The sequence below is a fragment of the Ranitomeya variabilis genome, chromosome 2, assembly GCF_051348905.1.
Source record: "Ranitomeya variabilis isolate aRanVar5 chromosome 2, aRanVar5.hap1, whole genome shotgun sequence".
Taxonomy (NCBI): domain Eukaryota; kingdom Metazoa; phylum Chordata; class Amphibia; order Anura; family Dendrobatidae; genus Ranitomeya; species Ranitomeya variabilis.
Genome location: NC_135233.1, coordinates 476306821 through 476334298, shown reverse-complemented (window position 1 = coordinate 476334298; position 27478 = coordinate 476306821). Strand labels below are relative to the sequence as shown.

General features: G+C 43.1%; 1 protein-coding gene across 3 annotated transcripts in view; it reads right to left on the bottom strand.

The window, feature by feature from the left end:
• Positions 1 to 27478, bottom strand: part of EPS8L2 (EPS8 signaling adaptor L2) — a 238811-nt gene that overhangs the window by 33756 nt on the left and 177577 nt on the right. For all 3 annotated transcript variants that reach the window (XM_077287807.1, XM_077287808.1, XM_077287809.1), the window contains 14 exons: positions 19028 to 19189; positions 18211 to 18357; positions 15703 to 15782; positions 13334 to 13446; positions 12731 to 12810; positions 10598 to 10724; positions 8954 to 9042; positions 6414 to 6488; positions 5675 to 5823; positions 5426 to 5573; positions 4753 to 4782; positions 4550 to 4653; positions 3312 to 3420; positions 3080 to 3202 (listed from right to left, as the gene is read on the bottom strand). In XM_077287807.1, the coding sequence (XP_077143922.1) occupies positions 3080 to 3202; positions 3312 to 3420; positions 4550 to 4653; positions 4753 to 4782; positions 5426 to 5573; positions 5675 to 5823; positions 6414 to 6488; positions 8954 to 9042; positions 10598 to 10724; positions 12731 to 12810; positions 13334 to 13446; positions 15703 to 15782; positions 18211 to 18357; positions 19028 to 19189 (1536 nt within the window). The remainder of the gene's footprint in view (positions 1 to 3079; positions 3203 to 3311; positions 3421 to 4549; positions 4654 to 4752; positions 4783 to 5425; positions 5574 to 5674; positions 5824 to 6413; positions 6489 to 8953; positions 9043 to 10597; positions 10725 to 12730; positions 12811 to 13333; positions 13447 to 15702; positions 15783 to 18210; positions 18358 to 19027; positions 19190 to 27478) is intronic.

Here is a 27478-nt window from a genome sequence, read left to right as displayed (position 1 = left end):
GGTCCGCTTACTAGATAGCAGGAAGACAGAAAGGGTACTTTCATGGTCAGCTGAAAACCCTATCAATACACCATCCTGAAATTACTTTAAGACTCTAGTATTAACTCATAACATCAGAGTGGCAATTTCAGATCACAAGAGCTTTCCAGACACAGAAACGAAACTGCAGCTGTGAACTGGAACAAAATGCAAAAAACAAACAAGGACAAAAGTCCGACTTAGCTGGAAGTTGTCTGGTAGCAGGAACATGCACAGAAAGGCTTCTGATTACAATGTTGACCGGCATGGAAGTGACAGAGGAGCAAGGTTAAATAGCGACTCCCACATCCTGATGGGAACAGGTGAACAGAGGGGATGATGCACACAAGTTCAATTCCACCAGTGGCCACCGGGGGAGCCCAAAATCCAATTTCACAACAGAGAGGTGCGTGAGGGACTTCTTTGAGGCTGCGTCCGCTTTCCATTCCGCAGCCAGAGGATACGCCGAATCGTGATGGCATTTGATGCTATCCCCGCTACGCCCCTTGCTGAATACAGAGCTGCATGAATCATGTAAACTGCTACAACTGCTATTTGAACCACTTGGTCCGACAGCTCAGGAGCAGATGCTTGGAGGCCAGCTTGTAAATTTTTGGCCCAAGCCAGTATGGCCTTGGCTGCCCAAACTGAAGCGAATGCGGGAGCCAGGGAGGCCCCTGCCGCCTCGAAAATTGAACGAGCCATGCGTTCTAACTGCCGCTCTGCTGCGTCCCTGAGGGTTGAGCTATCTGGCAGTGAAAGGAGAGTCTGTGCTGCTAGTCTAAAGACTGGGGGATCCACTTCGGGTGGATCTGTCCACTCCTTGGTGTCCTTCTGTGGGAAAGGGTACCTTGCCTCCAGATATTTGCGATTAGCGAATTTTTTCTCAGGCTGTGAGAGCTGCTCTATAAGGATTGCTTTAAACTCTGGGTGGTTAGAGAAAACCTTAGGCGGCTTCAGATGTCCTTCAAAGGAAATCCTCTGGTGGCAGATTAGAAATGTCCAGCACCCGATGGATGGAAGAGATTATGTCCTCGACTAGCGCTGTATTGCTAGGGGGGATTGGGATCAGGGACCCCTCCGTTTCCCTGTCTGAGTCGGAGTCACAGATGCCTTCCGAATCCTGTGTATCACTGAGGCGTCCCCTGCTGGGTGAGCTGGGGAGGAGGCCTTCTCTGGTCGGGGACTGCGGAGATCTGCATTGTCTGCCCCTGGAAGGGGACGGTCTAGATGACTTGGAACTACGGTGTCTCTCCCTAGAAGGGGATGACCGTGTGCTATGGGATGACGCAGATGGACTTGACCTATGGGTCTTCTTGCGTCCTGACCTAGATGTGGATGTGCCAGGTCGTTCTGTTCCTGAGTCAAGCTCTCCCTTTGCTGAGTAGCGGTCATAGCCGAGGCATGACTCTGCAGAGCCTGAAGCAATGTGGAGGTTTGGTTGTCCTGCGTCATAGATTGCGACCTCTGAGTGACCCATTCCGGCGTGGCATTAGACACAGAGGCATTGGCAGGGGCTTCTTGGGGCTCTGACGCAGTAGTCTGGATGCAGTCCTGGCAGCGCGTTACGTGCCACTGGGGAGAGCGGTCCAGCAGGCTGTATAGAATGCATAATAGCAGTCCTGCCTGGTTCTCTTGGACCTTGAGCCCGGCATAGTGCACAGAGTGCAGAAGGGCTGGCTGCAGAGGACCTTACAGGGGTAGAGAAACCTATAGGGGAGCCTTATAGGTAATATGGATTCACAGCCGAGTAAAACAACCCAGCTGTGATCTTACCCCACCAGTATGCCCCTAGGTCCAGCGCCGAAGATCCACAGTTTTGTGCCCCCCGGAGACTGGCTGGCTTGGTCCTGCTGACCGGGAGATGCAGGGTTAATCCTTGCTGCAGTAGAAATGGCCACCGAGGAGAAGAGGCAGGGGGAGAAGGGGGCGGAGAGCTGAGAAAAAGGCGGCAAAGCTGTGTAAAAACGCGCCCTTTCTGTCTCGATCCACCCCCTTTATGACACTGTGCAGTGTCATATTTGTCATCCGGGGGTGGGCCGGGGGCGGAGAGGAGGCGGCGGCTACAGCTAGGCCGAAGCCGGGGCCTAAATTAGATGCCTGATGCCCAGAAAGGCTCCAGGCCGGCGCGGAAGTCCGGGGGGGTCGGATCTGAACCAGACCCCCTGGATTTAAAGGCAGGATAGCGGTGGGGCTGTAAGCGGGAGGGGGGCCCTGTGAGGGGTCCCCCTGAGGCAGTATAAAGCTGGTGCTGCCGCAGAGACAGGGGTGCAGAGAGCCCTGTGTCTGTATGTTCCATGACTGCCTGCACTCCCCCCGGCCCCATCAGGAGCCCGCAGCTGGGCTGGGGTCCCTGGATGCAGGCGCAGTGTGCTGGCCCATTGCTGGGAGCTGTAGAATGCTGCCTGTACAGGCCCTACCTGAGGTGTCTCAACCTAATGCCGCCAGAGGGGGATTAGGGAGGGTGCTGTTGTCACCTTCAGGGGGCTTTATCCTCGCCTCGACCTCAACCCAGAAACCAAAAGGAATTGGGGAAGGAGGGGGGGGTCTCGACTTCGAACCAGCACACGAGGGACTGGGGAAGGAGCGGCATGTGGAATAGCCATCTCTACTTCAACCGGGCACCCCGTAATAGGGGGCCGAGGAAGGAGCCATGCCGGGAGTCTCACAGGAGACCCACTATTCTTCATCTGTAATCCGTCGGAAAAAATCTGAGTAAAAAATCTTAGGTGTGCCTCCTATGCGACACTAAGCAAAAACTGGAGAAGGCTGACGCCGTCCAGGGGTGTATACTGCAGAGGAGGAGCCACGGTTAATCTTTTTCAGATTATGCATAGTGTCGCCTCCTAGTGGACAGCAGCATAACACCCATGGTCCTGTGTCCCCCAATGAGGCAACAGAGTAATAACAATTATGAGCTTTCACCTTCATCACAATTTGGTATTATTTGGTGGCCAGTCCTTGTTGGATAGGCATCTGAATTTAGATTTCTAAAAGACTGTAAAAGTGTTTTGGTAAATGGTGTATGATTAATAAATGTATTTTGTAGTGGTGGACTTACACTGTGACCGTCCAACTGATCCGTTTCATCAGTAGACACGACATCTAGGATATTATATGGGACATACCCCTCCTGCCCAATCCTGTTTCTTAACTTCCACCACTGCTTATTGTCCTCCAGAATCTACAAAATAAGAATTCACGTTCTAAGAAATGTGGATTCTCGATGGAACTAATTTTGATTTTTTTTATTATTTGTTTTATTGAAACTTTTGATTATAGGCAATGCTTACCTCCAAGACTTCATCTCTCAGCACTGAAAGCTCAGTGGCATTTCGAGCGGTGAAATCATAGCGAATTTTGGCGCATTTCTGTGGCTGTGCCGGCACTGGTGCATCATAACTGTTTATAGAGAAATACATAAGCATTAACCTAATTATCCCTGTGTGGCCTATTAATAAAAAACAACAACATAATCACGTTCCTCCATCATGTTCTCATACACTTTATGCAGTTAATAGCCTCTGTGTCTGTACTGTTACATACTTAGGCAGTTAACTGGTTCATGCAGCTTTACATGAACACCCGAGCCTTACACTATGGCTGGTCCAAATAACTAAAGCAATTGTTACCATCCACCTCTCGTGTCTCCCCTTTTCCTCATAGTTTGTAAGCTTGCGAGCAGGGCCCTCATTCCTCCTGGTATCTGTTTTGAACTGTGATTTCTGTTATGCTGTAATGTCTGTTGTCTGTATAAGTCCCCTCTATAAGTTGTAAAGCGCTGCGGAATATGTTGGCGCTATATAAATAAAATTATTATTATTATTATTATTATAAGGGGTACACTTATTGTTTGCTGCAATTTTAACAATTTATATATTTTAAGGGATGGAAGGGAGGTCACAGAGGCGGTTCCTCAGGTGCCAAAGAATTTGGGAATGCAAAACTTGGACCATCTTTTCCCCCATTGTCAAGTGAGTGGTGCCAAGAAGCCGTACTTCTCCTTAGAGCTCCCATCCGGCACGGTCTATGCAGATCACAACATTTGCAATGGGTTTTTCATCGTCTGCATTAGCATCAACCAAGATGACAAGCAAAACAGTTAATGCAATTGGCGGACTCAGACAGAAATGGGCCCCTTTGCAAGAACAGTATATGGGCCCCTGTGCAGTCCAGCAGTTCTGTTGTAATAGTTTGTGATAATGTAATAAAATTTCAATAAATATCACACCAGGAATGTAATAACTTAAAACTTTATGAAATAAGATATGTAATGTAACTATTTACTTTTGACATTTTATGCCGGATTTTAGCAAAAAACAAAACTAGAGAATCGAAGGGCAAACAATAATTACATCATAATTTTTTTCTTAAAATCCAATACATGTGCTTGTCGGACCCAAGGAGAGCTAGGGGTCCACAAGTTGGGGGGCACAAAACATTTGCTTTGCGCCACTGATATGAGTCAGTATTTATCTATGGATCCATGCATAAGATTGGTTGGCATAGACAACAAATTATCACCACTCACGTTGTGAGTTTCGGGCTTGTGCCATATTCTGGTTTTATTTCTGTAGGAAGGGGCTGCTGTTTGAATGATGGTGTCCTGTAAGGATTACCGTTGGGAGGAGGAAACTGAAAGACAGTATGAAGATATTACAGCATCATCATATCTGTTTTTATAAACAATTGAGATGGCAACATAATGAAATAGAAAATAAATAAATATCTTACATTGTTCCTTGGTCCAAGGTTTTCCATTGGCTTTGGTGGATACAAAAAAAGAAAATAATTAATTATAACGGACTGCCAAAACAATGGCTTTGGAAATATTTCCAGTGTAGCTGGAGACCTTTTCGCTTTCCTGACTTCTCTCTTTTAGTAAATATTTGTGTTTTTTTATGGAAAGGCAAAGCTGCTACATGTTTTCTTATCTGTATTGTGCCATTCCTTTGTTATTCCACCTAGGAATATACAACTCCCTTTGCCATTTCCCTTGTCAATGAGTTATGTACCTTCAAAAAAATAGTCTAGTTGATGTTTAAAGATCAAAAATGCTTTTTGAGACTTTAGCTCTAAGGTAAAACTTCTACTTTGTCTACATAGTTGGTGAGGAGGACACTAGGAAGGATGGCAATAAGTAGGACTAAGTAACTAACTGCTTTTCTAAATCGCTTTCTAGAAGTTTCAATCTTACCTTTGGTTAGAACTAATTTCACTTCTCAATCACATGAAGTTGTAGTGTTGAAAATCTGCTGGCACCTATCTCTATTTTAGTGGTGGTAATACCAACTACGTACTTCTTTCCTAGTTATATGAGCAAATTTGGTCCTTTGACTAAGATGTGAGCGGATTTTTGTTTTAAAAAGCACGAAAAATGATTTAGAATAATAAATAATTCACATACCTCGTCTAGGACGATGAGTTTAGACTCTGGTGGGTGTATGATTTCTAGCTCCCAAGGTGCTCCTAGGAAGATTTCTATTGGAGGTAGCCATCCACTATTGAATTTGGGTATGTATTGCGGAATTATAGGTTCCCTTGGCCATTCTGACCTGAAAGGTTAAATAGAAAAATTATTTACTCTCACTGAAAACAGATATCAATGTCAAAAATGGGATAACATAGTTAAAATATTAAAATGATGCTCATTTACCTTGGCTTAGTCCACCTCTCTCCCATGGACTCCCAGAGTTTCATTTCTTTTGGAGTTAGATGACCCCTCAGGAAGTCGGTGGCTTCTTTGGACAGGAGGGGACAGGTAATAGCTCTTCCTAAATCAGGTCCTCCAGAGCTTTCTACTATCTACAAGACACCACATCAAGCAGATTGCAGCATGTTAAGACGATGCACATCTTTTAGATCCGGTTGCTTGATCCTTATGCTCAGATCTATGTATACATTCTGTAGCTTTTTTGTTTCGGGGCTGAAAGCTTTGGTGGTCCATGTAGCTTGGCTAGCTTCTGACTATTATTTAGCTTCTACTATTGTTATTCATTGAATAATATTACGTTGAGCCAAAATTATTCTGATTGCAAGGTGCAATATTTGACTCATTTAGTCATAAACAAGGTTCCCAGTCTTCCTCCCCTCTTTCATTTAGATTTTTTTTGCTTGCAAAAAATAGCAACTTTTTTTTACCAACGTCTAATTTCAGCTATTTTTCAATTACTTCTTCTTTAGGTCTAAACACTGAAAAAATGTGCATTATTTCATAAAAACAAATGTGTGCTACTGCCCGCCAATTTTTTTCATCAATAGCTAGGTGAACAATGCATATATAATTTAGCCTTGGACTAAAATGAAAATGTAAAGCCATGGACAAACAGTATTGAAGGGTGTATATATAAAAGTCATGGAGTTATTATTATAAGCCAGTGATAAAAAGCAATTACCATTTCCAGTGGATTAAAGAGAAAGTGGACCAGTTCAGCTGAACTTGGGTTCTGAATATGTTTCTGTAACTTGGCCTGAAAAGGAATAAGTTTTTCTTAATGTAAGTTGTCTTGAAGAGCAAAATGATACGGATATGAAGATTTTCTAGTTTACAATTGTAAAGTTTTGTGTATCTACCTACATTAGGAGATACAGGGGTTGGACAAAATAATGGAAACATCAACAAAAGTTAGTGTAATATGCTGTAGGTCCACCTTTTGCGGCGAGTACAGCCTCAATTCTCCGAGGTATGGATTCATACAAGGTGTGAATTGTTTCCAAAGGAATTTTAGCCCATTCTACAGTTAAAACACCCTCCAGTTCTTTGAGCGACGATGGCGGCGGAAATCGACGTCTAACTTGAATCTCTAAAATCGACCATAAATGCTCAATAAAGTTGAGGTCTGGGGATTGTGGGGGCCAGATGAGATGCTCAACTTCATTAGAATGTTCCTCGTGCCATGCTTTAACGATTCTAGCTGTATGAATTGGTGCATTATCATCCTGAAAGTGCTTGAACCATTGGATGCACTTGGTCGCCCAAAATGCCTAAATAATCTCGGCTCTTAATTCTTCCATAAAGGGATATCATTGGCCCGGCGGATCTCCACGAAATAGCACCCCAGATCATCACAGAACCTCCGCCATGTTTTACGGTTGGGAGAAGGCAGTCTGGATGGAATGCTTCTTTTGGCTGTCTCCAAACGTACACTCGGCCACAGGTCGGAAATAGGGTAAACGATGATTCGTCTGAGAATATCACACGTTTCCACTGCTCAAGGGACCAATTCTGGGGGTTTCTACACCACTCTAAATGCTTGGAAACATTTTTCATAGAGAGCAGCGGTTTTCTAATTGCGATTCTTCCGTGGAATCCAGATTTGTGCAGCTCCGACGAACAGTTTTCGTGGAAACTGGGTTCTTTAGGTGTTCATTGAGCTCAGCAGTTATTTTCGGAGCCGTGGTCTTGCGATCCTCTCTCACAATTCGCTTTAGAGTCCGACGGTCTCTCTCAGTCAACTTTGACTTTCAGCCGGACCTGTGCTTTGCTGCGGATGTTTTTCCTTCTCTTTCAAACGCAGTCATTACTTTGGAGACAGTACCTCTTGACACGCCAAGCATTCCGGCACTTTCTGTTACACTAGCGCCTGCCATATGAGCACCAACAATATGGCCTCTTTGAAAATCAGAGAGGTCTACCATTGGTATCAGGTTCTCATCAATGTTCTTACAATTAAGCAAAACAAACAGTTAATTTACATACACATATCCCATAACACAAATAATCAACTACAAAACATTACCATATGTCACGGTTTGCATGTTTATCACATGTTCGAAGATTATGATGCCAAAACGTCAGGTGTTTCCATTATTTTGTCCAACCCCTGTACGTTCCTTACAGTAAATATCTTACACGATAAAACTTTCTCTTAACGCGCATCATGACCATTGATTTTCCGTTTTTGCTAGTTTGTTTTTCTACCCTTCTTCCAATAGCTATATATAATTTTTAATGCTCCTTTGACATGGCCATACGTGGGCTTATTTGCTTATTTGCAGGACTAGTTGTCATTTTGAATGACACCATTCATTTTTTACCATACAATGTATTGGAAATTGGTATAAAAGCAAGTCCAAGTGGGGTGAAATAGAGAAAAAAAATGCTTTTTGGGTTTTGTTTTTGCAATGTTCATTGTGTGTTTAAAAATGACCCAGCATGACCATGTATACGCCAAGAGCGGAGCTGATTCTTCTATATCCTACGATGTTGTGCTGGGTAGGCGCACATCTCATATAATTGATCATTACCTCCAGCACGTTTGTCTCCATATGTGTGACACACTGTTGTGTTTTACACTATAGAGCATCCTGTGTTTTTCTATTTCTCTTTTGTAATACTGGTATCTTGAAGCAGGGGACTTTGGGTCCAATTGCAACTTTTACCTTTCCACAACTTTCTGTTTTGGACTTTCTACATTAGTCCATGGTTAGGACACTTGGGGCAATTTTTACAGTTCTTTATGTATGAGATCTGTATACTAAGGCTGCGATCCATTAAGACTGAGTACCAACATTAATGAGGGTCGTGCAGGAAGAACATGTGCTGAATTAAGAGATGCATGCCACTTCAATAAATTTAGTGCATTTTATCAGTGACGTGCACCTCCGTGTGCGCCTCGCCAGAAACATTACTCCAGTCTAAGACTTGAGTAACATTTCTGGCATAAGAAACACTGCCGCTTTTGAAGAATTTGATGGGGGGAAGCATGGCCACACCCCACACGCATTTTGGCAGAGCTGGTTGAAAGTGTCATGAAAACTCCAAAAGATGTAATTTGTAGCGCAACTTCGCATTAGCGCAAAACAATCGAGACTATTCAAAGAGATTTATGACAGTTTTCTGGTGTAAACACTTCGCTGTATTGACCCCTAAATGTCATAAGAAGTGGTCAAAGTGTGATAATGAACTATCAAATAATTAAATGTGGTTCCTTACCAACAGGTTAAAGGCCAGCTTCATCTTCTGATAGCAGTCTATGAACTCCTTCTCAGTGGGTGGTTTAGATCGCAGTGTCAGGACTCCTTCTGTGGGGTTGGAAAAATAATACCCATATTGGATGAAACAACGTTTGCTTTATAAGGATATTAATATATTTTTAATGTCTAATATGTTTCCATATATATATATATATATATATATATATATATATATATATATATACACATATATATATATACACTCACCGGCCACTTTATTAGGTACACCTGTCCAACTTCTTGTTAACACTTAATTTCTAATCAGCCAATCACATGGCGGCAACTCAGTGCATTTAGGCATGTAGACATGGTCAAGACAATCTCCTGCAGTTCAAACCGAGCATCAGTATGGGGAAGAAAGGTGATTTGAGTGCCTTTGAACGTGGCATGGTTGTTGGTGCCAGAAGTGCTGGTCTGAGTATTTCAGAAACTGCTGATCTACTGGGATTTTCACGCACAACCATCTCTAGGGTTTACAGAGAATGGTCCGAAAAAGAAAAAAAATCCAGTGAGCGGCAGTTCTGTGGGCGGAAATGCCTTGTTGATGCCAGAGGTCAGAGGAGAATGGGCAGACTGGTTCGAGCTGATAGAAAGGCAACAGTGACTCAAATCGCCACCCGTTACAACCAAGGTAGGCCTAAGAGCATCTCTGAACGCACAGTGCGTCGAACTTTGAGGCAGAGGGGCTACAGCAGCAGAAGACCACACCGGGTACCACTCCTTTCAGCTAAGAACAGGAAACTGAGGCTACAATTTGTACAAGCTCATCGAAATTGGACAGTAGAAGATTGGAAAAACGTTGCTTGGTCTGATGAGTCTCGATTTCTGCTGCGACATTCGGATGGTAGGGTCAGAATTTGGCGTAAACAACATGAAAGCATGGATCCATCCTGCCTTGTATGGAGCATCTTTGGGATGTGCAGCCGACAAATCTGCGGCAACTGTGTGATGCCATCATGTCAATATGGACCAAAATCTCTGAGGAATGCTTCCAGCACCTTGTTGAATCTATGCCACGAAGAATTGAGGCAGTTCTGAAGGCAAAAGGGGGTCCAACCCGTTACTAGCATGGTGTACCTAATAAAGTGGCCGGTGAGTGTATATATATACTAGATGGTGGCCTGATTCTAACGCATCGGGTGTTCTAGAATATTCTGACTGACAGAACGTGTTCAGTGAAAGGGACTGAACTACGTCACACTGTGACTGACTGAACGTGTTCAGTAAACGTGACTGAACTATGTGGCACTGTGACTGACAGAACGTGTTCAGTAAACGTGACTGAACTACGTGGCACTGTGACTGACAGACCGTGTTCAGTAAAAGGGACTGAACTACGTCACACTGTGACTGACAGAACGTGTTCAGTAAACGTGACTGAATTATGGCCGGACTGCACCCGTCGCTGATTGGTCGAGGGCGGTTGGCGCTACCAATCAGCGACGCGGGATTCCGTTAAAGACAAACAGAATTAGATGATTATATAGTAGATATATATAATATACAAGCTAGAAACAATTGAAAGTAATGTTTCAAGTACTTATAGAGTATGAAGGTGTATCTGTAGAAAGTGTCATTCAGAAGCATGTATGCGGCGGATTACCTGCTGGTCCTTTCTTTTTGTTCTTTTTGCCTTTCTTTCTCTGGTCCAGTTGCTGGAAAGCTTGTGCTGCTTTTTTTAGCTTTGCCACAAAATACTCTATGTCATCCAGTGTGCAGTTTAAACATTGCTAGAATGGAAATGGGTATATAAAATAATAATTAATATTGTGCACTATCTGCATTTCGAACACTGCTTCTGACCCTGACTACAGAACCTCCTGCTGACTTCCATTCTCAAAAAAAACTTGATCCTCTTTTCTCAACTTTAAAAACAACAAGTATCATATAGAGAGATGGCTACAAATATGGCACTTCCCAAAGTTCAAGAAAATCCTACAACAAAACACGGAAGCAAAATGCCAAATATCCAAATAAAGTTTAACAAGTAACTTGTTAAACTTTATTTGGATATTTGGCATTTTGCTTCCGTGTTTTTTTAAAAGCAACAAATATATACTAGTGCAATCTGCAGCATCCTTCTCTGTAAAATCTTATTTTATCATTCTTCTCTGCCATCTTGCACCACTCCAACCTGTAAGCTTTGCTGCCCCAATAATCCACCTCTTCCTTACTTTCCCCTTTACTAATCCCCCTATGGCTGCCCACAGCCCATAGAATTCAGTTCCAATGCTAATAATGACTTACAAGCCTGTCTGTAACCTGTCCCATCCATACATCTCCTATCTAATACCTCCCCACACATATTCTCTGGTCCTCACAAAATCTCTTTTTTGTCCCTTTCTTTTTGGTCTGTTCTTAACACAGCTGTCTTGAAGATTTTTCCTGTGCTTCCCCTGTACTCTGGAATTTGCTACCCCAATCAATCAGCCTTTCTCATCTTCAAATGCAGCCTGAAAACCCATCTTTTCAAGAAAGCTTACAAGCTGCAAAAACCCTGCTGCCAATTTACTCCAATTTCAGCATCTACACTCATCTACTGTCTCCTTATCTCTCCCTGTAGTTTCCAAGGTCCTCTCTTGTATTGTCCCTGTCTGTCACTTACCCTTGTTTTTTTATTATATTATCATTTTTGTACCTTGTCATGTATTAATTATTTATTGTTAAAGGGAATCTGTCAGCGGGTGTTTGTTTTGTAATCTGAGAGCAGCATGAGATAGGATCAGAGACCCTGATTCCAGAGATGTGTCACTTAGTTTACTGCGTGCAGCATTTGTGATAGAGGCACAGTTTTCTCTGCTGCAGATCTAGCAGAGCTCGGAATGCTGAGCCCTGTATAACCCCGCCCACATCACTGATTGGTCGCTTTCTGTGTACACTCTATAGCGGTATGGTAAACCTAGTTTTTCTTGTACAGAGACCTGGAATTAACGTACTATAAAATAAATAAAGATACTGATGTACTCTATCATTGCTTATACTTTAGCTTTAATTTTGTTCCAAGATTAGACTCAACCAACCTTCCTACCAAAGTTCACATTAGACAAAATGTAGATGATGAACCCAACAGTTTTGGATGCATAAATATACTAGTTAATATGTATAGGACTCTCCACTGACTGCAGATGTTGGGAGATAGAAGCATCAGGTATTTTGGATCTCAACACACCAGATCATTAGTTCTCCTGGGAGATATGGTGAGCTGCTGTCAGAGATGTCTCTGAGGCACACCTGTCCCGGGTGTCTATGCTCTCTTCAGCCCAGTCCGCTGATATCTGTTGTGCTGCACGTTTGCAGTTGCCCGGAGTGTGACATCATCTCCCTAGGCCTTTTAAGGCCCACTAGGACACACCCATGTCTTAGTATTGAGACTCTAGTCTCTACAGGTCAGCAAGTTAACGCCGTTTTTTTGCATCCCTGCATTCACCCTTCCATTGTCCCATTGCACCTGTACTTCTGGTCCTGAGTCTCCTGTGTGTGCCAAGTCCTGGTTTCCCACTGCACCGACACCCGTGGCCCCTGTGCTCACCAGTCCCTGGGACTTGGAGGATCTACCTCACCAGTTGAGCAAAAACAGTCTCTCCATGGTTTCTCTTTCCCTAATATGTATGGGCACCCTTGCCCCCATTATAGTCGAAATCACCTAAGGTGGAAGGGAGGGGTTACTGCTGATAAAACGTAGTATAGGAAATAATTGACTGAATAAAGTCTAAAAAAACAAACAAAATCGACTTACTGTGTCTCTCTCAATCCTCTTTGCCAGAGCCTCCCGTGATTCTTCTGCTTCTTGAGACATGTTACTTCTTCGGTCGAATTCTAAAAAATTATAAAACATATATTTTTGATATAGAAAATGAAGGAAAAAGAAAGCAAGAACTAAGAGGTGGATTACAGATGCATAAAAGGTTGTCTGGAGCGGATACAGACAGAAGATAGTCCTTGTGTAAGAGCAATATGTGGTCCCTTTGCAGCCCAATAACTCATCATAATGTACAATTCCTCCTGCTTTGGAGGTAGAAGTGGCCCCTTACCTCTTGGGCCCCTGCACACGTGGCACCAATGGTATGTTAAGAATACATTATTTTACAGGATGATGAAAATGGTGCAGATTGAGCCAAATTCGTAAAAGTTCCAAATACTACGCGATACATTTTGAATGCAAATTGCTGGGGTTCTCTGACAACCTTGTGCATGTCAGTAATAAAATTAGTGCAACTTACGTTTGTAAGAAGTTTCAGCAGATTTGCAAACACAACATAATCATGAACAACACAAGGTTTAGTTAGTATCATTTCTTCTGTGGCATAAAGTGCGGACCATCCTGAGGATGAGAACTTACCAATTTCTGCATTTGGAGGAATGACGCGGTTCTTGTTATCTCGCATGACTGACTTTGGGGCAGTGGTAGGAGGGAGGATTGATTCTCTTTGCCTGATTCTTTCCTGATTAGCTCTGTAGAATAAGTTAACATAGACATGTTTATTCTGTTTCTCTACTTTCCTGGAACAACTTTCACCTTTTATAGTTACTTTTTCATTTTCATCTTATTCTATATGTTTTACGCCACTTTTTAAGTTGTTTTTTTTTTGTTACTCTTTTTACTTTTCCTCAACAACTTTGGTTTTTAAGATGTTTTAGATCAATTCCATGAAATGCAACTTTTACCAAATGTCATATTGTTTTGGACACATCTCACTCCAGTCCCCCTTGAATTAGGCATTTTGGAAGAGTTTACAGTTCGGTGCATTTTCAAAGGGTTTGCAACTTTTGGTGCTCAAAAGTCTCAAAAACTTGTTAAAGAAATAAAAAAAGGATTTGGGGATTTTGTGCCAAATTAATAAATCGCATGGGTCATTTTGCAAAAAAACATCAGCGAATACCACAAAAGAAAAACCTGACTTCAATAAATTGCAAATAATGAATCGGGCTCTATATGTGTGGGGCAGGACAGTCGCTGTCTGAGAAGCTCCTCCGGCAATAATTGTCCTACACCATACACAGTTTTACTTGATAAAGGACCTCTCTGGTCCAAAATATTATGTTTGCTTTGTGGACATATTCTAAATTTCTGCACAATAAAATTGCCAAATTTTTGTGGAACATGGAGTTGCGCAAAAGTTTTGCTACTTTTTGAAACTTTATTTGTAAATTTTCAAAATGTGCTCCCTGAAAATCAGACATTAGCATTTTACCTTGTAGACTCTTCATTGCATGATATTTTCTGTGTTTATAACAGTATGTAATAAATCTTGACCTTGTGCTATGTGTCACATATTTACCACTGTGCCTGATTTTACAGCTTTCTTCTGTGCTAAAGTCCTTACATGCAGGTGATACACAAGCGGGGGCGACAGTACTGACATAGCAGCCAATGTGGCTATTTCTGCCCACACAAAATATTACTTTTAAAGAGATCCTCAAAGATTTTACAGAGACTAATAATTTTAATATTTATCTTAAAAATTATAATGACAATGAAATCGGCAGATGACACTTTCAGATGTGGATATAGTGAGGAGTAAAATAGTTCAAAAAAATGTAGAAACTTCAGTGATATAAGAAGAAAGGAGATTGCTTTTTTCCCCCTGAGAACATCACCACTCCTGTCAGCTTCTTTGGCCTCGATGTTTTACTATAGCAGCCAAGTGAGTAATGCCATTATAAGTTGAGCAAGAAGATTGTCAGGACCCTGGACCAGCAGCCCAAAGATAGTCCATTGCCACCGAACCAGTGTCCTGGCAATCTCCTCCTACTTGCCAGCATCCACGGCTTCTCTTCCCATTAGTATGTCGCAGCTCAACCCATGCAAGACATGGCATCGGCCCTGGCCTACTAATCAGAAGATGAGTCGGGGAGGTCGACAGGTAGAAAAAGGTTCACAGGGCACTGGTCTGGTTGCCACAGGCCTCTGTCGTGACCACTTGACCGGGGTCCTTCTCTTACTCAAGCTATAGGAGAATTCCTGAGTTTTCATCATACATTGGAGCATAATTTTTGACTACACAGTGTTTAAATGCTCTCAATTTATCAACCTGTTGGATAAATTGGTCTAATTTTAAGACCGTAAAGTCTAAGGCTCCAATTAATTAGGACTGTTATTTTGGTACATCTTTCAGCATCCACGTGCTACCACAGTCAGGGACTGACATATGCATCTGCCACAATGAATTTATGTGGCGCTCTTGGCCTCCTGTCTGGCCCTGGGCATAAAAACGCCAAAACTCTCAAATTTTTTTGCGCAGCTCAAAATTGCAAGACTTGCTAAATTTCAGGCAGTTTTCTGCCATATAACTGATGTAAACTGTTTGATAATCTCAACAAATGTTTCAACCAACTATTGGTTGTATTACTTAGTGCCAGGAACGTGCATCGAAATTTTGGTGTATTGTGTTGCACTTTAGATCACACCCCTTTTCCGATAAGCCATGAACCTTTATAGAGCGGCAAAGTCTTAAAAAGTGTTTAAAATGCATTGTAAATTTGGTGCAGCTCATTAAATACTTTTATTGACCAAATTACACCAGAATTCAGCACTTTTGGCTCCATAAGTATAGTTTAGTAATATTGTAACCTCTGGAGTTTTTAAAATTGAGAATTTTAGACAATCCAGAAAGCCAAATATCAAATTTCCATATGTGGTGTTATGCTTGATATTGTCCATACTTTCACAATGATGGATAACTCATTAACACTGGATGAAGTACTCACTTGAGAGTCTGTGGTCGCATTTTATTTCCAAGTTTAATGTCCGCGAGTGCACTTTCTATATCGTCATGTACCATTTCAGCCTTTGAAAATAAAGTTTTAGGTGTTATTTAGTCGTCACAAATTGTTCAGCAAAATGTTCAAAATTATCTGTACAAAACCTGAGGAGTCCATTACAACCGTGCCATCTCCTGATTGACTCCTTTGTTTGAAGTCATACAGCATAGAGGCTGTTAGTCAAGCAGGAGGAGGCGGTGTCGGGAGGGGGATAGAGCTGGAGTGACAGAGGTTTCAAATCTTCATCCTCATTTGTCTATCAATTCCATCGCTAGTTTCTCAGTAATGGAAGAACGGATTGGACATGAAAAGGTTTTGCTGGACTTGTCTTTCAAAGAGTTACATGCACATACAGTATAAATAGTTTGGCAGATGTAATCATGCTGACAGATTACCATTAATAAGGTCCTCTCCTCCAGCTAAGGGCAAGAGCTGAACAGGGACCTTTGGGACCTTGATAAATACTGGTCTCTATAACAGATGAGTTCACACATCTCGCATTCCCTGTCCTTATGCACACTGCGATGATTGGACTGGCCGGGGATCTCCATACCAAAATATGAGAGGTCATAGATTTTTATGAAGCTGTTGAGTTCTGGTCACAAGACCCATGGCCAGTCCAAGCATCGCGGTCTGCAATGAATTTTGGATGTGTGAAACTGGCTTAAAATAATATCTATCAAAAATGACCAATTAATTTTTTTTAAATAAATGTTACCATCGCAGATTCCTCCATCACTTCTAGTCAATACGACTTCTTTATTGTATTTACAATGTGGACATTTCCAGAAGATAACTTCTTCACAAAACTTCCTGAAGTAGCGATGGGCGCACCTCTGGATGTTCAAGTCCAGCGGGTTCAGCCGGATAGTTAAAAAAAGTTCATTTATATGAATGAGGTGCCCGAACATGCATTGTTTGCCATGCTGTCATCCATTGTTTGCCATGCTGTCACGTGCTGTCATGTGCAAACATTGCCTCTGATCGACGGTAAGATTATTACCACCGGTCAGAGAGCTGCAGATGAACAGCTGTGACAAGAAGTAAAAAGTTTACCACCAAACTACTACTCCCATCAGTCTACGCCTTCTGTCGCTGATGAAAGCCGGCGCCTGCTCTATAAAGAAATAACTTTAAAAAAAATGTTGTGGGTTCCCCTGTATGGGCTTTAGGTGAGTATAACTATGTTTGTTATTTTTAAAATAAAAAGTAAAACTGGGTGTATTTTTTTTTAAAATAAGACTTTATTCTTGCTGTATGCTTATTTACAATATGACTATAGGATTAGTAATTGATAGATGTCTTTTAGAAGCCTCTCCATTACGAACCCGTGGCCTTGATGTCACCTGACAATACAAAGGTGACATCAACCCCACAAATATTAACCCTACTTGCCACTGCCACAGAGAAAGTGAGAAGAGCCGGGCAAAGCGCCAGAAATGGCGCATCTAATAGATGCGCCGTTTTTGAGATGGCTGTGGACTGCTATTTTTAGGCTGGGGGGGGCAATATTCATGGCCCCTTAGCAGCCTGACAATACCAGCCTTCCGCTGTCTGCTTTCGCTTTGCTGTGTGTCAAAAAATGGGCGGACCCCACACTGTTTTTTTTTTTAAATTATTTATTTAAATAATTTTAAGAAACACATGGGGACCCATTTATTCTTGATAACCGGTGGTATTGATCTTACCGCCGATCAGAGCCGCAGATGTTTCTTGTGCTGTCATGCAGATGAGAGCGCAAGAAACACCCGGTGTCCGGGGTGCCGAACCCAAACAGTAACACAGACTTCCTGGAGTAGTCTGTGTCCGGGGTCCGTGCCCGAACAGTAGGTATTCGGTACGGACCCCAAACTTTTCTGTTCAGATTCTCCCTTTATCCAGAAGTGTTCACATGAGAAAGTGTTTCCCATCAGTCTGTAACATATCTATTTATGCTAATCAACATGTCACGCAGCTACTCGCAAATCCAAAAACAACAACGTTGTACCAATATATGGTACTATGATTACAGCTAAAAGCCTATTGCATTGCTCTAATAATAGAAAACATACATTTATTGCCTGCTAATTGTGGAATGAGGCCATACAACTGCTGCCATTATATACAGCACTGTCAAAAGTGAAATATTGCATTTCTAAATTCATACTGTACTTCTCTTTTTAAGGATATTTTTGTACCTTCGGGTTTAAATTTACATAATGCCTGCTGGTAAGAAAGAAGAAAGGGCAACCTGCTTTATCTAGATGTATATCAAAAGGATAGAAATTGTTTAAGGAATAAAGCTGTAGACATGGTGCTACTTTCTAAGAAATAGTAAAATGACAGTGGATCCCAAGGGTATGTGCACACGTTACGTATTTGGTGCAGAAATTTCTACATCTATTGGTGGCAAAAATGCGCATTATGGAATCTACATTTACTGTAAACTATTTTTTAAATTTTTTTCCCAATTACCTCTATCTCACAGTTGAAAAAATGTATGTCAGGTTTGCTTTGGTCGACCTCCTGACACACGATAAGCAAGAGGTGAGGGTATCGATGAGGACCTTGGATGCTGCGGCACTTGTGGACTATGGAGAGGGGGAAGTTTTCTAGTTCTTCCTGTCATAAAAAAAAGAAAGAACAATGTCAGTTAAAGGGCTATATCCATATTCTAAGATGGATAATGCTGAATAGCGCTAATATTAACATGCACTTTTGCAATTTACTGCTTATTAAAAATTGCAGCCGTTCTTGAGATATTAGCAGATCTTTCCAGCTCTTTGCCTAGGAGACCATCCACCATTGCTGTCTAGGTTGTGAGCCCCGAGTTGAAGCTAGCCTGGATTAGAAGATAACAGCATGCACCAGTGATCTCGCCATCTTTAAGACAGTGCTTGCAAGCTCAATAGAAAAGAGCTTTTAAGCACTGTGCATATTCTGCAGTCTGGCAGAGGTGGTCGGTCTCCAAGACAACGAACTGTAAACAAAAGGAAGAAAAAATGTTAATATCTTAAGAACGGCAAGAAAAATTAATAAAAGGTAAATTGCAAAATTGCTTGTATTTATTTTGTTTGAAGATGATTTAATACACATCTTGTCAGGCCCGTTTCTGGACTGAACGCAGGTCTGGTGATCCAGACTCAATAGCCTCATAGGCATACATGAGACTGTTGAATACGGGTCACAAAACCCACAGCCAGTCTGAACACTCATTCCATGCTTGAACCGTGAATGTTGGATGAGTGAAATAAGCTTTGTACTGTCAACTTCTTCGTGTAAAAAATGATACCTGTGTGGCACAGTCTAGAAGGCTGATTGATGTGCTCATTACTTGAAGAACCATTTCTTGGGCCCAGATCTTGTCCTTTGTTTCCAACTGAAATAATCGTTTTATAGCATCCTCCTCCGTGCCGAGGGAATCATTCTTATCCATCAAAAAGGTTGCCAGGTGCTGTAAAAAAAGGAGTAACAATTGCTGAGATTTCCATCATTAATGCATAATATGGAGAATTTACAAAGAACAAACATGTTCACGTGAGAAGAAATTTAGCTACAGATTGTGGACTACTGTCAAAGGATTTTTTTTCTGAGCCACGTGTGTAAGACGACTAAGTTTCATCTTATGTCTGATTATTTCACATGTCTAATTAGTACTTTAATTTTCAAGCAATTTAGACTTAAAGTTTCCACGTTAATCACAAAAATAATTATAGTGCGGGACTCAAATGCAATAATGTTTCTAAATCACTCTATTAGAATGATTTAGAACAACTTCATGCTACCATCTTCTGTGTGTGAACAAGCACTGTAGGATCTGATGAAAATCGCTTCAGCATTGAAGATGGTAGCCTAAAGGCAGGACGCTGATTAATTTAGGGCAGACTACAGAACTTGGTTGGTCTGTGCTGCAAGTAAAAAGCAAGAAACTCTAAATTATTATATGACAAAGTTCTTTACTACAATAATTTTTCAGCTGGGGTCTCACGAGCGTAGATTTTCTCATGAGAGAGAATGCTTAGCATGATCTGATTCTCTCGGATGAGAGATTCGAATCACAGGTGCGGAGAAGATGGAGAACAAGATTTCTCCATCTTCTCCATTGTGTGAGATCTTGGACTGCACTCGGATATCATCCGAGTGCCGTCTGATGTTTTCCACGCACCGATGCACTTGGATGCAATCTAATTTGAACTCATGCTGAATTGGCATGAGAAAGAAATTTCTAATCAGAAAAGTCCCATAGAATAACATTGGTTTGAGTGCTATCCAATAAAACATCAGCTAGCACTCATCTGATGTATATGCTTGTGTCACAGATCCCTTTTGTTAAAAGTGAAGATATATTTTAAAGTAACACTGACAGTAAGATCAATCCCCCTGAACAGCATATATGGGGATGCAGGGCTTTGAAATGTAAATCCATCAACACCTTTATATCTTATATCTGATGCTGCATTCCCAAGTGATTAGCATTTTTATTCATATATAAATGAGACATTAAGTGCTTTGGGTGTGTGGGTGTGACAGAGCACCTCCCAAGCCTCTACCTCCCCAGGTTGTTTCCACACTCATCATCAGCCTCTTTTACTTGATTGATAGCTCCCCATCTGTGTGATGACAGGTGCCAGTGCAGCGCCCCAGAGTCCTGGTCGTTGCAGTACTGACGCTCCGCCACTAAGGGGAGTGATGGTACGTCTGATGGCACTAAAGGAGTTCACCTGACCAGGTATCACAGTCACACATTACACTTCACACTCCGGCCACCAGGGGGAGCAAAGGGTGCTATGTATTAGGCCACTCCTCACAATCTGGTAAAACTGGGGGCTGGATAGGAAGTTAGTCAGAAGCTGACTGGGTTGGATCCAGGCAACATCCTGTGGCAGAGGGTGTTGCAGGGGAAGATTCAGGGGGGTCTCTGTCAGGCGTGAGATTCTGACAGTGACCTAGCGAACAGAACGTTACGGAGCCGCGCCTGCACCCGTTGCGGTGGCATCCTAAGAAAGGAAACGAAGCGAGGTTTATTGTGGAGAAGTGAGAAACGAGATCGCAGCAAAAAGGAGATAAAGCCAGTAGGAGTCGTGCCTTAAGATCGTGGCAACATCCTACTGAGGCGCGTAGCCGGTGGCCGGAACGCCGAGGAAGTATTAGGCTCCAAGCAATACTTCAAACAGCGGCAGGACAGTTAATTATAGGTTGGCTGTCTCACCTAAATCACCTAAGCAGACATAGGGGGCAATTGTGGGAGAGGGGCGACGCTAGGGTCCCGGAAGAACTCCAGGCCTACCCGTCATACGGGTGCGTCCTAGCCATATCATCTGGGGGACAGAGAAAGAACATCAGAACAGATACAAGTTGTGAGAAAGAACATCAGAAACAGACACAACAGTTGTGAGGACTATCCCGTGGTGCTTAGCAGGGAGGTACTACAACACACAGGCGCTAGAAGGTAGGCACTGATTTCCACCTGCAAAGGAAACTCTGGATGTGCCTTCGGACTGGCCGGTCTCAGCCAGCCCTGTTAGCAGTACTCTGGATTGCGGATCCCGAAGCCTTCAGTAAAGAGGTAAAGAGACTGCAACCCTGTGTCCTCGTTATTCATCGCGACCTGCACCACGCACCCTCATCACACCTTTCATTGGACGCCCCTTAGCAGGGTCACGGACCGGGTCTAGCCACCGTGACAACCCCAGGACCGAGACTGAGAGGCCCGGTACCGAGTACCCCGCGGCACTGCGTCTGGGGGCGCTCCACCAGGCCAGGAAATCAAACAACTAGCAATTAATCAAGAGAGGCTGGAAGGAGGAACAACCTGGGGAGGCAGAGGCCAGGGAAGGCTCTGTCATACCCAAAGCACTTAATGCCTCCTTTGCATATGAATTAAAAAGTGAATATAAGCAACTAGGAGTCCGGTTCTGCATTACACAGATTAAATTAGGGACTGTGCACTGCAAGGAAACAAAACAGTAAATGCCAGGTTTCCCTGCCTACAGCAGCTGATGGTTGGGAATATTCTAACAGATAGGCATTGTCCAAAATAGACAACATCTTTAACTTGAACATTCAAAATAGGTAAAAAAAAAAGGGTCAAATCGACTGCAGGTTTAAATGATACTGAGCTGTTGTATCTCACATTATTCACCTTTTCCTGACTAAATAGATGAGATCATTCAAGTCAATGTATATTTCATGTGGGAATCAAAATCTTACTTTTAAAAATTTAAAAAAAGACTAAAAAACGTCCATCAGTTCAACTTTTCTCTGCCCGAGCTGTTTGACTCTGGGGCTTCCTTTAAAGAGGACCTGTCCCTTGTGGAAAAAATTGAGTTAAATACTTTGTCAAAATTCCTGAGCTCCCCTGATCATAATCTATTTTCCGTTTTGCGCTGCATCACTCTATTGCGGAGATATTCACACTTATTTCTTCTGGAAAGCACTATGTGAAATCTCTGCTTGCAGTCCTACTAGGCATTTCTTCAGAGTTGTCTCTGGGCGTATGCTTTCACTCCTCCCTCATATACACTGCCAATCACAGCTCGGCAGCGTTTTAGACTGCTAGATCAGCCGCTGAGCTGTGATTGGCAGCGTGTGGGAGAGAGGCGTGAAAGCATACGCCCCCAGAGAAGACTGTAAGGAAACATTCAGTTGGACTGCAATCAGAGATTTCACATACTACCCTCCAAAAGAAACAAATGAGAATATCTCTGAAATAGAGTGACACAGAGCAAAAAGGAAAAGAACAACAGAATCAGGGGAACTCAGGGATTTTTACAAGGTATTTAACTCAATTGTTTTGAGTAAAAAACAGTTCCTATTTTAAAAAAATATGTAACTTTCTTTTCATGGCCTTATTCAATAAGGGATTTTGGCAATAGTCAATGAATTTGGCTTCAGGACCAAAACAATTAGATTAGACCATCTGTTATTGGACTGTGTAATTACCCCTAGGCTACAATCCTCTTAATCTTATCTAAGGTTGTTTATTTCATTGAACCTGCTAAACCTGAAAACTTATCCTTATTGCTTTGTAATTAAAAATGTTTTATAATGCTCAGAAATTGAACCCTTGTGTATTTTTATTCAGTATCTGATGGGTTGGCATTAGTGATGAGCAAGTATACTCGTTACTCGGGTTTTCCAGAGCATGCTCTGGTGGTCTCCGAGTATTTGTGAGTGCTCAGAGATTTAGTTTTCCTTGCCCCAGCTGGATGATTTACGGCTACTAGACAGCTTGATTACATGTGGGGATTCCCTAGCAACCAGGCAACCCCCACATGTACTCAGGCTGGCTAGCAGCCGTAAATCATGCAGCTGCGTCAATAAAAACTAAATCTCCGAACAGTCACAAATACTCGGAGACCACCCGAGCGTGCTCTGGAAAACCCGAGCAACGAGTACACTCGCTCATCACTAGTTGGCATGTTCCATGACTTCGTTGTCTTCAAAAACTCAGACTTTCATGATACAAACAAGCTGCTTTATTTACTCTGTCAAATATTTTTTAAAAGGAGAAATAAATTCTAGGGCATTATTACCACGATTGAACTCCCCGATTCTGGCTGAGCGATTAAGTGTCCAACTTAATGGCCATTGAGATGCCCTTTCACTGCTGACAATGTTTTTCAGCATTTGCATAATACGGGCCATTATGTTTTGTATGCGGTGACAAGTCTTATTGGCAACATTGACAATTCAGTACAATCTTAGTGTTTGACTGTACTGTCACGTTTCTACTAGTGATGAGCGAATATACTCGGTACTCGAGATTTCCCGAGCATGCTCGGGTGTCCTCTGAGTATTTTTTAGTGCTCGGAGATTTAGTTTTCTGTGCCGCAGCTGAATGATTTACATTTGTTAGCCTGCCTGAGTACATGTGGGGTTGCCTGGTTGCTAGGGAATCCCCACATGTACTTATGCTGGCTAACAGATGGAAATCATTCAGCTGCGGTGCTGATAACTAAATCTCCGAGCACTTACAAATACTCGGAGGACACCCAAGCATGCTCGAGAAATCTCGAGTGGCGAGTATACTCGCTCATCACTAGTTTCTACCCCTAAAGACACCAATCGCATTATATGAATAGTGTTGTGCGCTATATATATATATATATATATATATATATATATATAATGAATCCTGTGAAATATGAAATGTTCTTATGTAATGTATAGAGTGTGATAAGCATTGAAAGTGTAATATGCATAGTGTATAGTAGTGTAGGATGTGATAGAGTAAGGTATAGTATAAGTATTGTTAGTGCATAGTGTGAAGTGTAAGGACGTTTTGCCTAGCAACAGACAGCAGGGTCAGAAGTTGTTAAGTATTGGGGCTAGCCCACAGGGGGAGGGCTTAAAGGGAACCTGTCCCCCCAGGGCCTATTTAAGTAAAATAGCCACCTTCAGCAGCACTAAGGCTGCATTCTGTGAAGGTGGCTCTTATGTTTATTATCCCTAGGAACGCTGAAATAATGACTTTTATAAGTTTCCCACCATACCTCTATTGAGTCAGGGAGGTATGTTTTCTCCCCCTGCCTCAACCTCCTCGCAGCCGTCCATCATCCAGCTCTGTCCTTCGTGCGCCACCTCTTCTTTCTTGTGACATCACCAGCGCCTGCGCTCTGCAATCAGTTCTCGGGCATGTGCCGTGCGCGTTGCCAATGAACTTACATCAGGTGATGTAAGAATATCGCGCCTGTGTGTAGCGGAGGCCCCTGATCCTGCCCCGCAGTGTGTTATGATGTATTCACACAGCGGGGTTGGGAGTCTGGCGCCTCCACAGTGGAGCGGGTCACCGTGCTCCATTCAAGATAGTGCCGATGTCTCGTGAGATTTGTGAAGTCTTGCGAGACTTTGGAACTTCTATCGAGGAGCACTGTGACCCGCTCCACTGCACAGGCACCAGATTCCCAGCCCCGCAGTGTGAATACATCATAACACACAGCGGGGCAGGAACTGGGGCCTCCGCTACACGCAGGCACGATATCCTGATGTAAGTTTGGAGCGCCCCCAAGGGCTAGGGATACTCGGAACCGGGTCCTTCGGTTCTCAAGGGGAATGTCACGGTGGCTGACCCGGTCCGTGGCCCTTGGGAGGTCCGTTGAAATAAGGGAAAGGTCTTTAAAGGGATAATGTTCGCAACGTCACCTGTGGTATTTGGTCAGGGTGACCGACGCTGCTTAGGGGTCCGCTGGGGTGATGTTATGGCAGCTAGATGGTATACCTTCCCACAGGTGAAGTGTATCCCCAGGGCTTCCCAGTGTGTAGGTGGTGGATGGTGTGAGGCGCAGTGAAGAACGAGGACACAAGGTTGCAGTCTCTACTTTTTACTGAAGGCTTCAGCATCCACAGTCCAGGGCACCAGATCACAGGGCAGGCAGAGTCCGGCCAGTTTGGAGGCAAATCCAGAGTCCCCTTATCCAGGTGGAAATCAGTAACCTTCCTCTAGTGCTGCAGTGTTGTAGTCCCTTACTGCTAAGCTTCTCATAAGGTCCTCACAACTGTTGAAGATGTTACAGATGTAATGTCTCTCTCTCTCTGTCCCCTGGATGAATAGGACATACCCGTATGACTGGTGGCTTGAGGCTGTTTGTAGGGACTCTAGCACGCCCCAGCCTTTGAGGGATGCCACCGTGCCTCCTGGGTGTAGGGGCGGACAAGTAACGTGAAATTAGCTGTCCTGCCGGTCTCTGGAGCAAGGCATAAAGGATCGTTGCTCCCTCGGTGTGCCGGCTACCGGATTTCTGCGCCTCAGAAGGAGGCAGCCTGCTCCTGGCTGATCTCTCTCTGATATCCTCTCCTTTGCTCTGACTTTCCTTCACGCTTGCTACAATATGTTCTGCTTTCTATCCGTCTGTTTCCTAGGAGCTGCAGCCTTTAGGCTACAGGGCTCCTATGCTTCCTTTCCTTCTGTCTACCTGACAGGAACTGACCCTTTTCCCTCCAGATCAGGATGTCCTTATAGGGGAGTTCACCTTAAACAGGCTTAGAGCTCCCCCTTCTGGTCTGGAGTGTGAACATTTTGCATGCATTGTGTCACCTGACAGAGAGTTCTCCTTCATTGCCTCCAAACGTAACATCACTCCCCCCTAGAGGAGAATGACATTACTGCAATGACCAGGACCCTGGGGCGCTGCAAGTTCATGGGCAGCGCACACAGCGCATGCCTGAGAACTGATTACAGAGCGCAGGCGCCGGTGACGTCACAAGAAAGAAGAGGTGGCGCACGGAGGACAGAGCTGGATGATGGACGGCTGCGAGGCGGTTGAGGTAGGGGGAGAAAACATACCTCCTTGACTCAATAGAGGTATGACGGGAAATTTATAAAAGTCATTATTTCAGTGTTCCTAGGGATAATAAACACCTTCACAGAATGCAGCCTTAGTGCTGCTGAAGGTGGCTCTTTTACTTTAAAGGGCCCTGGGGGGTTACAGGTTTCCTTTAATGGTAGGGAAAGGACTATGTTTCCTGGTTAGAGAGGTAGGAGTTAGAGTCTGAAGAAGTAACAAGTGTGCAGTGCTGCCAATGGGTGATCCACAGCATCAAGAGACATACGGACAGAGATCGTGAGACCCTCAAGAGAATTTCTGACGATACGGAGTCATCTTCCATGAGGCGTTAGTGGACAAGTCGCCGAGTCACTGGATACTCAAGAAAGTGAGAATTGCAGAGCCTTGGAGCAGCCTACAGAGGAAGCATACAGTGGGAATGAAAAGGCTTCTTACTGTGAAGGAAACGCGTTTAAGACTGTGTTCCTGCTTTCCCTTGTATATAACCCTTATCATGTTCAGTAAAGTTCCCATGTTTGAACGGAAGAATCCTTGATTTAATTAATTTGTGGAATTTGTGGTCCTGCCCAGCCAAAGACCGCCTGCACAGGTGGTCCTTTACATTACCAACACCCCGCCAGGACCCATCTTTTCCTGTAAAGTGCCAGGGCGTTATGAAACAACAGCTCAGCCATGGCTACCACACGCGGCCACTTTACACATGCACGTACAGAGTGCCTAGCTTTTTGTTAAGAGATAATGTGTTTCAAGTGTGTACGGTACTCTTTATCAGATTGAGAGAAGCAGGAGGAGAAGCATTGGACCACAAATATGCCAATGTCATAAAAGTGTTGATTAGATGACCGCTTGAACTGGCAAGCAGAGCAGAATCCTAACAGTGTGTTTATTACCCACTGTTTGGATTCTGTATCATACACTGCCCTGGTCTGAAAAACCCTATTAGTTACACTACTTAACACCAGTCTTTTCAATAGGTTTGTCTGATGTCATTATTATGTCTCAGATTGCTCATTAAATCTCCCGATACACATTAGAGTTCCGTGAGCCAAAGCCACTAATTTCAGCAGGAACAACTATCTTAGGCCTAAGGGGGGTGTCTAAACTCTCCACAACAGCTGATGTCAAGGGAAAGAAAGATCAGGCATGTTGGATTTCAGTGCCCTATCCATCTGTTTTCAGAGCAGATGAACTCTGGATAGCGATCTATCTCATTCTGCCTTCTCCCTATGAAACATATACATTCTGGGCTGAATGTATATGCATTTTCAAAGTGCGCACCCCGCACATACCAAACAAAGTATTCCTTATAGCCAAATGGTAAGATTGAGAAAAATTAACAACAATGAGGTTAGTTACAAAAAACAAATCACTGAATTAAAAACACGGTTCATTGATTGAGGATACCCTCAATATTTATTGCAACAGGCGGAATCACGAGCGGACAAATTATCCCAAAT